Genomic DNA, 12,187 nt, shown 5'->3' on the forward strand with positions numbered 1-12,187 from the left:
TGATTAATGGGATCACTGAGAGAGTTGTTATTGCCATCAACCCACAAATATCACAAACTGCCTGTGAGCTCAATAACAAAATGTCAGACAGACAAGAATCTACATCAGAAAATGGAAGAGAGTTTCTCAAGTATGGGTTATGTGTCTATTTCACACACACGTTTAACTAAAGCAGCTGAGAGATTTTGAGTGGAAAGTGTGAGTGGGAAGTTTCAGTGGGAAGCAAAATAGTTTAAAGGAAAAAAGTAGTAGATTTGGAAAATGGAGAAAGAAGCGGCTATATAAGTCATATCATGCGGAGATACTACTAGTCAGTCCAAAACAAAAAGTGTCTCTATAGCTAAGGAAGCAACTTCAGGTACACTGGGCATCTGTTCTAGGGAGTCACTGAGTGGAGGGCTTTTCAGAATATGTTCTGTCTTGCAGAGCTCCTAAACATAATTAATTTCTGTAGGGCTCTGACCCAAATCATGGAACATTCTTTTTTTTAGTAAAAAGAAAAGTGTCCCGGGGCATTTCTTCAGGAAACACAATGATAATTACATCTGGCCAAACAAATCATCATCTACTATTATGACTACTATTCTTTTCCCAGCAGTCTTGGCTTCACAAATCAAACCTGTCCTCATATTTAAAAATCTATTTGGTATTTGAAAAGATTCCACAAATATCACAAGAGAACACATGACAGCGTATGGATTCTTTGCAAAGTATATAACCTTGGTACCTGGAATTTGAGATTCAGAATGGGTCATTCATGTCATTAGTGGGTAGAATCCACACACGGTGGACATAGACATACTCAGTTTGATTGAATCCTCTAGATCAGTTCTGACACTTCATGAATATTTATGGGTTCAAATATGATTGAATTAAACCAAACTCCTACTATTTGTGAAATATTCATGATTTCCCCTTCAGGATCCAACTACCTCTGCTAGTAATCATTGTGATTTAGATTCTGAAGAATCTTAAACATTTTACATGGAGCTCAATGGAATTACTCTGTATTTAAACTATTGTAAATGAGATTAAAATAGGCATGGATCACTAACTCACCACTAAAATGCAAGTGTAGCTGTCATTATTGTGCCAGCCACAAAACACAACAATTTCAGAAGGGCAAGTGAGTAACTTCTCTGACTGAAACCACTAAGAAAGGTAAAACATAATTACCCAAGCTGGAATTGGATCCAGGTTCCACTGGATCTTTAATGACCACAAGCATTTAGGGCTTTCATTTTATGCTTCATTCGAAAGATCGATGAGTATCATTTCCAAAGTGCAAAATACGAGGCTGCTGGCATATAGAAAGTGACTCATCAGGACGTTCAAATAAGAAAGGAGATCTCACTCTTTCACATAAAAAGCCCATCGTTTGTGTTTGACTCTGAAACATGTGATCCACTTAGTCCTTTCAGAATGAAATATCTACTAAGTCAGATGTTACGCTGCTTAAATAGTAAAGAATACCAAATATCAGACTGCTCAAGTTGCTAAATTAGATGCTCCTTTTCAAAGGGAGAAATGATTGCTGTACTTAGGGAGCTCTCTATTCCATCAAAGCTTAAGGGTTGGACAGATTTTCATCAGAACACTGAAAGAAGTTTCAATTATCTTTGATGCTTATTGCCTTGAGGTAAAGTAATTTTTGTTACATTTAAGCTATATCAAACACAAGGCAACTGGCTAAGATAAAATGAAGACCCCAACTGCTTTTATGCTTGTTAGTTGTCCAATATCAAGCATAGTATCATCTTAAGTATCCATTATTTCCTCTCTCTGGAGATTATGGGCTTGAGCCAAAGCCCACCGAAATCAATGCAAAGATTCCCATTGACTTTAAACGGGCTCAATCCAAATCAGATCCTATATCCTACACTTGTGGGGAGATGGATTCATAGGTCTTTTCCATGTCTAATGAACATGACCCTATTGACTCTTTGCATAGTTGGCACTCCACCATACTTGCAATACTGTAGCTATTCAGTAAGACTCCACTGGAACTATAGGAGCAGTAGGATGAACCTTACACATACAGTAGCAGAACAGGTGTGCACCAAATAGGTTCATGCCAACAAAAATGGTTTCATATTATGAATAAAAAAAACTTTATGAAGTCTGAAGTGGGTTTGCCTGTTTTTTTATTACCATAATTTCTGATTATATATTTCCTCTACATAAATGCATTGGTGTAATATTGAATATAAAGAATTTGCCTTCTTCCTCTTATTTCACTTATCCCACCATCTGGGATAAGTCAGGTCGCCATTCAAGCATCCATCTCCTTCATCTGTTCACGGAGGCACTAAAGTCCACCTGCTTACCATCTTCTTTGGTGCAATCTATCAATTGCTGCCTCACCTCTGAGAAGGGCTATGCCTCCCTGTGACATCTTGCCTGGGGGGAATCCAGGCCTGAGAGTCCCTGTGTTACTCCTCTCAGCCTCAGCAAGTGAGTTTTGTCGCTGCTAAGCTACTTGTCTGCTCCCTGACACACCAGCTTTTCATGCAGAACCCAGGCAAAAAGCAGCAATGTTCAAAGAAAGATTTGTGACTAGATAAAGGACTGGCTAAACAACAAGCAGAAATTACTATTACCATGTTTGCATTAGTCCACTGAGCCTGATGCACATGATTTTTTTAACCTAAGTACAATGAATGCACAGATCTTACAGCTTGATTCATCATGGTGCTGGAGACAGTGAGCAATATAACAATGGCCTTTCATGCACTTTGCACACCATTACAAGAAAGCTTCATAGACAAATATTTCTTACTTGTAAAATCCTAATTACATATGCATTTGCTGCAGTTAGATAGTATTTGTCAAGTGCTTTGCAGCACTGTATGTTTCTCTGGTATGTTCAGTAGTGATTGGGCCCCTTAAAATACATTCACCAATATAGTCACCCTTTGAAAAGGAACATCTAATTTAGTAACTTAAGTAGAACATCAGATATCAGACTGCTCAAGACCCACAGTGGAGCTGTACAGAGGAACTATGGAGGAAGTAGCCATGCTGGGGAGCCTTGGAATGGGTTGTGGTGGGTTAGGGTGAACAGGTTAACTCAGCAGATCCAGTGACTGAGAACCTCTGAGAAGGGAACACATGCAGCAAAGGCCTGTAGCAGGAAGTCAATCCCATGGCTTCTACTCCAACAAAATTTACTGCATACAACCTGATTTCTTGGGCTAGGTGCTGTAAGAACATTTAGAGGAATGAAGGGTTTTGATTTGAGTTAAGGGTTTTTGCTATTTGTTTTTCTAACTGTCTCTTTCTAAACACACTGCTCCTTTGCAAAAATGCTTTTGATATTTTCCATGACTAGAATTTATTGGTCAATAAACTAACTACACCTAGACGTGCCTATGATAAAACCACTGATTTCTGAGCACTAAGGGTAGTGCAGAGAGGGGTTCCACACTGCTATACTTGTTCAACTGGTGTAGCCTAAATTCCTCATGGCATGCTCATGACAGTGTTTGGAAGGGAGCAGCACGGTTCTATCGTTTCCAAACACAGACAACTTTGTTTTGTCTGTGAATGCTAGCAGCCCCTCCGCCATGCTTTCAATCTTCCAGACACATTATGGCTGCTCCCTGTCTTGGCATACCCTCTAACGGAGTTAGCACATCCAAACTGGGGAGACACAATTTAGCTCTTAAATGCTAAATGACCAGATTATACTTGGCTCTTGCACAGCTGTGAAGCTGAGGGAAAGGGGAAGGAGGAGGACACAGGGTGCTTTACAAACCTTGACACATGCCTGCAAAAGAGTCAAAGAGAAGTGCAGCAGCCCCATGCTCTGGGAAATAAAGGGATCAATTCCTTCTTATTTCCTATGTACCTGAGAGCATAACTGGCCAGCAACACAGCAGCTGCATCCCCCCAAAGGAGTGGAGTAATGGGCATGGAAAGGCCGTGCACAAAGGAGTCCCAGGATACATCCTGAGAGAGAATGCCTCCAAGTGCTCCATTTGGCATGGTACAACTTAGTGTTAGCCTGAACACATGGCATTCCTAAATGGTACACTCAAGAGAAAGACTAGTAAAACTAGTGAATATGCCATCTTTTGTTTAAAGGTCATGGAGTTTGGGCAACTTTCTTCAAGGTCACTTTTGTGACAGACCTTCTCAAAGGCTTTTTGAAAGTCCAAATAAATTATACCAACTGATTCTCCTTATCCAATACTTTGCTGATACAGTCACTGAACTTTAATAAATTAGACAGCCATGATTTTCTCATGCTAACTAGACCCTTTCACATCATGATCATTTAGGCATTTTCTAAGTCGATTTTTAAATATAATTTCAAATCAGTTGATCCACACTAATGTAAGGTTCACTGGTAATTCCTGGGATCATTCCTAGCACCTTTTTAAAAAGCACAACATTTGCTACTCTCCAATCTTCTAGTACAATAGCTGAATGTAATAACAGACTGCATTTTTTTTTGTTAGGAGCTCAGCTGCCCTTGGATCTTTAACATCCATCATGGTGAGTTGTTAATCTTTCATTTATCAAAAAGGAGTACTTGTGGCACCTTAGAGACTAACAAATTTATTTGAGCATAAGCTTTCATGGGCTACAGCCCACTTCATCGGATGCACAGAATGGAACATATAGTAAGAAGATATATGTACACACACATACAGAGAACATGAAAAGGTGTAGTAAGAGGCTAATTAGTACTCCTGTTCTATTTCGGATACAGACTAATATGACTGCTACTCTGAAACCTTTCATTTATCAGGTTGTTTCAGCACCTCCTCTGTTAACCCCCTCTCCCCGATAGTGTTTGATCTTTATTTCCTGAAAAGAGTAGCTCTACGGTAAGTATCTTCCCAAAATCCTCTGCTGTGGAGACTGACACAAGAAATTGTTTAGCTTTTTTGTTATGCCTTTAATTATTCCTTTATTTTACTGGAGGTCCAGCAGACCCACTGATTTTCTTGCAACCTTCCTACTTCCGAAATACTTAAAGCATTTCATGTTGGTTTGCTTGTTGTAAAGGTCTTTGCTCTTCAGTGAGAATGAAATATTTAAGGAGCCAAATTCACTGCTCTGCTGGCCCATGAAGGCACATACCCACTGATTTAAGAGACTGGTATCCCCTTACATTTCTAATTACCATTTTAAAAAATGTACTTCAGCCTTCCACCACTGAGATACTGAAAGAGTACACAGTAGCAGCTATTTCTGTAGGATCCACAATCATTTTATTTCATCTGTTTTTCATTAAATGTCAGGTAAAAAGGCATCTGGAGTCGATGCTGGTATACTAGCAAATATGCTTTGTCATGCCAAGACACTATCTAGCACAAATTCTGCCATCCTCTCTCACCTAGAGTTCAGTGGGACCACTCAAGGAGTAAGGTACGATTCAACATGAGCAAAGGTCTCAGAATCTGATTTTAAGTGTTTCAGACGATGATCACAGATGGATCATCTAGCCTACCCCCTCGATAGCAAACCAAAAAAAAAAAAAACATTAAATTTGATCTCTATTCAAAATAGAGGTACAGTTCAGACACTAACTGCCAAATAGAAAAGGGGGCGGAGGGTCATGCTTCTATTACAGCAATATAAGCAATGGGATGTCCAACAAGAAAATTAAACATTAGAAAAAAAAATTATCTGACAGTACCTATGTCTGCAAATATCTGCAAGTACACCTGTCAAGGTTCCTCTCCCACTCTGAACTCTAGGGTACAGATGTGGGGACCTGCATGAAAAACCTCCTAAGCTTATCTTTACCAGCTTAGGTCAAAACTTCCCCAAGGTACAAAATATTCCACCCGTCGTCCTTGGATTGGCCGCTACCACCACCAAACTAATACTGGTTACTGGGGAAGAGCTGTTTGGACGCGTCTTTCCCCACAAAATGCTTCCCAAAACCTTGCACCCCACTTCCTGGACAAGGTTTGGTAAAAAGCCTCACCAATTTGCCTAGGTGACTACAGACCCAGACCCTGACTCTTGGATCTTAAGAACAATGAACAATCCTCCCAACACTTGCACCCCCCCTTTCCTGGGAAATGTTGGATAAAAAGCCTCACCAATTTGCATAGGTGACCACAGACCCAAACCCTTGGATCTGAGAACAATGAAAAAGCATTCAGTTTTCTTACAAGACGACTTTTAATAAAAATAGAAGTAAATAGAAATAAAGAAATCCCCCGCTGTAAAATCAGGATGGTAGATATCTTACAGGGTAATTAGATTCAAAAACATAGAGAACCCCTCTAGGCAAAACCTTAAGTTACAAAAAAGATACACAGACAGAAATAGTTATTCTATTCAGCACAATTCTTTTCTCAGCCATTTAAAGAAATCATAATCTAACACATACCTAGCTAGATTACTTACTAAAAGTTCTAAGACTCCATTCCTGGTCTATCCCCGGCAGAAAACCAGCATATAGACAGACACACAGACCCTTTGTTTCTCTCCCTCCTCCCAGCTTTTGAAAGTATCTTGTCTCCTCATTGGTCATTTTGCTCAGGTGCCAGCGAGGTTACCTTTAGCTTCTTAACCCTTTACAGGTGAGAGGAGCTTTCCCCTGGCCAGGAGGAATTTCAAAAGGGGTTTACCCTTCCCTTTATATTTATGACAACACCTGAGCTGCAACATGGAAAGGTAGTCCCACAGTTGGGTTGTAACGTTTCCTTAATTCGGATCTAGATTGCAAACGCCAACCAGCAATGGTAAATTTTCCTTAACATCATGCTGCATTATACATTTGCCCTTTTGACTTAAACGCCTGTTTCAATTCATTTCAATTTTAACCAGTGAATCTGATATCATCACTTCAGTAGGGCAGCCTAAACTGATGAATTATAGATTATTCACATTCAAAAAATAAAGCCACCTGCTTTTCAATGGGGATTTTAATTGCCAGTTCATTTTACACTTTTCTCCATGTGAAAGACAATTTGGGTCAGAGCAAGTTTAGCCAATGAGGAAAGCCCTCTCATCTTACAAACAACATATATGGGATTGCTGTGTTGTTGGACATCTTCAAACGCAGTGTGGCGAACAGAACACATTATAGATAAATGTCATTTTGCTTCAGCTGCATATCAGTTTACAACGAGCTTCCACAGAAGATGTCATAAATATAAAGGGAAGGGTAAACCCCTTTGAAATCCCTCCTGGCCAGGGGAAAGCTCCTCTCACCTGTAAAAGGGTAAGAAGCTAAAGGTAACCTCGCTGGCACCTGACCAAAATGACCAATGAGGAGACAAGATACTTTCAAAAGCTGGGAGGAGGGAGAGAAACAAAGGGTCTGTGTCTGTCTGTAGTCGTCTTGGCCGGGGATAGACCAGGAATGGAGTCTTAGAACTTTTAGTAAGTAATCTAGCTAGGTATGTGTTAGATTATGATTTCTTTAAATGGCTGAGAAAAGAATTGTGCTGAATAGAATAACTATTTCTGTCTGTGTATCTTTTTTGTAACTTAAGGTTTTGCCTAGAGGGGTTCTCTATGTTTTTGAATCTAATTACCCTGTAAGATATCTACCATCCTGATTTTACAGGGGGGATTTCTTTATTTCTATTTACTTCTATTTTTTATTAAAAGTCTTCTTGTAAAACACTGAATGCTTTTTCATTGTTTTCAGATCCAAGGGTTTGGGTCTGTAGTCACCTATGCAAATTGGTGAGGCTTTTTACCAAACCTTGTCCAGGAAGTGGGGTGCAAGGTTTTGGGAAGTATTTTGGGGGGAAGGACGCGTCCAAACAGCTCTTCCCCAGTAACCAGTATTAGTTTGGTGGTGGTAGCGGCCAGTCCAAGGATAACGGATGTAATATTTTGTACCTTGGGGAAGTTTTGACCTAAGCTGGTAAAGATAAGCTTAGGAGGTTTTTCATGCAGGTCCCCACATCTGTACCCTAGAGTTCAGAGTGGGGGAGGAACCGTGACAGAAGATTTCACCAGAAACATTTAAGATTTAATTTAAAGTAGTGTAGGACTATTGTATTCTCTTTGGACAATATAGCAGTCATGGAGAGCATACCACGACATGTTAAGTATACAGAGGGGACTATTTTTAGCATCACACACAGCAGAAAAATACAAGCCTGTTTAGAAGAGACACAAAAATCATGCTGTAAAATGCTATGGTGAAGGAGAAGAACTTCTCAATGAAGTAACCCCACTCTCTTTAATTCTCCTTTTACCAAATCTGCTATTTTCTCCAAAGTTTCTTAGGCAGGTGGGCACTGGAGGCCTGTTTTGTAAAAGTGTCTCAATGCAGCCTTCAATTTTGAGCTTGTAATTTTCCCAGGCACACATGTTTCTGGGTGAAATTATTACTACATAATCCTGATTTTCATAGAGTCAGTTAGCGAGACATGTAAGTGACTTGAAATGTGTACACATTTGTTTGTGCCTTCAATGTGGGAGGCCACATCTGAAAATCAGACATATCTCTAGTACTACATATATGCAATGATTTCTCAGATGCAGAGCTCCATTTCATTCTGCAATCAGTTTGCTTACCAGATTCATAAACTTCACTCATGATTAGATCAGCTTTATGCAACAGATCCTAGTTCCACAACCCAGTGGCACATCCTACATATCTCCACAACAAAGGGCTCCCCTTTCATAGCTCACAGTTGTGTAGATTGTATCTGCAAAATGGTAGCCACTCTCCTGTGTGCATCTGATGAAGTGAGCTGTAGCTCACGAAAGCTTATGCTCAAATAAATTTGTTAGTCTCTAAGGTGCCACAAGTCCTCCTTTTCTTCTCCTGAAATATATCCCTAAATGTTCAGAAGAGGGTAATAACCATGTTTTCACTGCACAATGGAAGTATTGCCACTGTCACTCTTTCGCCACTTGATCGCTTTACTCTTAAGGTGATACCCTATGAAATTATATATCTGCCTCCTTCCTGTCCTGTACCTACCCGCATTTCGTTCATCCATTCATTCTCTCATCTACTTATTTTCTTTTCAAGAGATAGTTAAGACTTTTCTTATATTCTTATTTGACGTGAGAAGAACGTATAAGTGATGAAAAGTATAGGTTCCAACAGTGCTGGACACAGACCACTCCAGCAGTAAAATCTAAGAGTTCAAGACTATAGCCCTTAATCAAAATTTTTCACTGAGGCCCCTAGAACCCTTACAAGAAGGAAACTCTAAGATTCATTGGTGAAACAAAGGGACAGAGAGTAGAGGAGCCCAGGGCATATCTACACTATATCTGGGAGTGAGCCTCACAGCACAGGTCCACAGACTTGTGTTAGCAAGTCTTGTGCTAACACTAAAAATGGCTGTGTAGACATTGCTCTGACACTGGGGCCTGCATTGGGGTTTGGGCTCTCAAGCGCGTTCCCCACTCCACCCCGGCTTCAGAGCCTGAGCTCCAGCCCAAAACAAATACCTACATAGCTATTTTTAGTGCACTAGTGTGAAGCACAAGTTTGAGGACCCAGGCTGGGAGGTTTGCCCAGAGATGCAGTGTAGACATGCCCCAAGGGGCTAACTGAGAGTCATTGACTCCATGTGAACCTTAAGCAAGTCATCTGATCTTTTTGTATTTCCATCAACACAGGTACCAAACAAGTATGTCAACAAATGTTAACTTTATAACTGAAACACACAGAAAATAAAATCTAAAGTCTATTATCTGAGTTGCCTGAGCAAACAGGTTTACATCTTCCTCTGGCATCCCTTTCTTATTAGTAACAGGCAAAATGAACCAGGTCTCTGCTGAATGCACAGAAAAAAGGGCCCAGGGGAGAGTGTTGTCAGAAAGCCAATAACAACTCTGGCCCAAGGTGCAGAACAGAGCAGCTGGGAATGCTCTAACATGGGCCAGCTGACAACAGCCCCCAAGAGACCATCTGCCAGCTGAGCACAGCTGACTACACCCTCATTTATTCCTTGAGTCACGAGCTGTGGAGAGAGTGGTGTAGGAGCATCTATGCTACCTCTAAACCCACAGGGAATTGAAGAAATCCCCAGGTTGGGGGATGATGCCAGTCTCTGCTCCCTATGTGCCATCTGAGCAGCCCAAAGAGAACAGAATGGGGCATAGAATCTGACCCAAATGATCTTATGAGGGGAGGCTGGGGGAACTGGGATTGTTTAGTCTGCAGAAGAGAAGAATGAGGGGGGATTTGATAGCTGCTTTCAACTACCTGAGAAGTGGTTCCAGAGAGGATGGTTCTAGACTATTCTCAGTGGTAGAAGAGGACAGGACAAGGAGTAATGGTCTCAAGTTGCAGTGGGGGAGGTTTAGGTTGGATATTAGGAAAAACTTTTTCACTAAGAGGATGGTGAAACACTGGAATGCGTTACCTAGGGAGGTGGTCGAATCTCCTTCCTTAGAAGTTTTTAAGGTCAGGCTTGACAATGCCCTGGCTGGGATAATTTAATTGGGGATTGGTCCTGCTTTGAGCAGGGGGTTGGACTAGATGACCTCCTGAGGTCCCTTCCAACCCTGATATTCTATGATTCTATGATCTCTTACACATTTTAAAGCATTTACTTATCTAAATCGACGTACGCATCTTATCAGTCTCTGGATTATTGCTTCTTTCTACTTCTCTTTTCCCTTATAATAAACATCTATTTAGCGAGAGAGGTTCATGTACAATCATCTTTATTCTGCAGATAGGTTCTTTAGTTTCCATAATAAACATTTGGGACCAGATTGTGCAAGTTACACTAAACCACACTGGGAAGGGTAGTGAGGAATCATACAGCCCCTGCGGGTTCTGCTGGGATTTTCCCCCCCAGCATGCTCATTCCCTCAGCAGGATGCAAATTTGGACAGTTCTGGCTAGCACAACAGAGGCACAGCCATACTTTCTTCTCGCCCCACCCTCACACTTGGCTTGGTTTGCACCCCTAAAGCCAGCAGGAGGGAACAATACCTGCAACCTCTTGAGTGCAGAGACTGCAACTGTTGGTAGCCTTTGAATGGGATGTAAAAGGAGGGGTGGAAGGCCTGTTCTGCCTTCCCTCAGCCAGAGACTGGCACAAGGGCCTGGGACAATCTAGCCCTTTCTTGGCATTTGGAGTTAGTCAATATCTGCACAGATATCAGATGCATCATATGCTTCCAAATCTGTCTCTCCCTGAGATGAATTTTTGAGAGGAATGATGATGATAGTGAATTGCAGTAAATTTTACAATGTGTAAATACCAAATAGCCTGGAAAGAAAAAGACTTGGGATGGCGCTGAAGAGTGTCTGACCAGTATCACTTAGATACATTCGTACATTTTCAATTCTGTGAGTGATGATGATCTCAGTAACTTCATGTTTGAATCAAATACCAAGAGTGCAACAGGTAAATTGCCAGTGGGATTATTTAATAACAATTTAAGCAAGCAAACAAACAAACATTCCAATTTTAGATCTAATTTCTGCAACAGATAGAGAGAAAATCAGGTCACCTTCAGATGACACCAGACATGAGAGGCGTGGCAATTCTGGTTCATCTGGCTTTATCTCTAATAAGCACTAAGGAATTCCACTGTAAACAGTGGCAGGCACTGCCTTGATCTTTTTATATTACCAATGTTAAATGAAACAGTGTGTTCCAGGTAGGGAAAGTCAATTACCAAACAATCAAAATGTACACACTCACTGGAGAAAGAACAACATCCAGAATCTAAAACAATGGGAAGCAACAGTTGCCCATGTAAGTAATCTTTTTCTTATTACAAAAGAATGGTTCCAAGAGAGTTTTACCTTTCTCACAATGCCTCCCTGTGAATCCAGAAGGGCAGGCACACTTGTTAGGGGTCACACACGTCCCACCGTATCTGCATCCCTCTTCACAGAATGCTGAAAGAGAAAAGCAGGCTACTGTAAAACACAATTTCTACATTTATTATACATTTGTGAGGTGCCAAAGAAAGTCTGCCAAATACTGTAAAACAGAAAACAGAATTCAAAATGTTAAAATCCAACCCATCTGCAAACAAAAGGAGAAAGGAATCCAGGTAGCTGGTATGGAAGGCTACCTAACTGCCCTCATGGCAAACCACCCTTCCAATTAAAGATTAATATCCACCTGGTGCAAATGATAGAGGGGAAAAAATAGAGTATCACAACATTTTAATGGGCTGATCTTAGCTCAAGTGAACTCAGTAGGAGTTTTGCAATTGTGGTGCCCTTGGTGGTAGACACATGGTATTGGCTCCTCCTCCTTGCTTCCAG

At 40.8% G+C, this 12,187-nt stretch overlaps 1 protein-coding gene across 6 annotated transcripts in view; it reads right to left on the reverse strand.

Annotated features, from left to right (window-relative positions):
• Positions 1-12,187, reverse strand: part of NELL1 (neural EGFL like 1) — a 430,345-nt gene that overhangs the window by 83,711 nt on the left and 334,447 nt on the right. For all 6 annotated transcript variants that reach the window (XM_073347842.2, XM_073347838.2, XM_073347837.2 and 3 more), the window contains one exon: positions 11,717-11,812. In XM_073347842.2, the coding sequence (XP_073203943.1) occupies positions 11,717-11,812 (96 nt within the window). The remainder of the gene's footprint in view (positions 1-11,716; positions 11,813-12,187) is intronic.

Source organism: Lepidochelys kempii, chromosome 6, assembly GCF_965140285.1.
Source record: "Lepidochelys kempii isolate rLepKem1 chromosome 6, rLepKem1.hap1, whole genome shotgun sequence".
In the NCBI taxonomy this organism is placed as follows: domain Eukaryota; kingdom Metazoa; phylum Chordata; order Testudines; family Cheloniidae; genus Lepidochelys; species Lepidochelys kempii.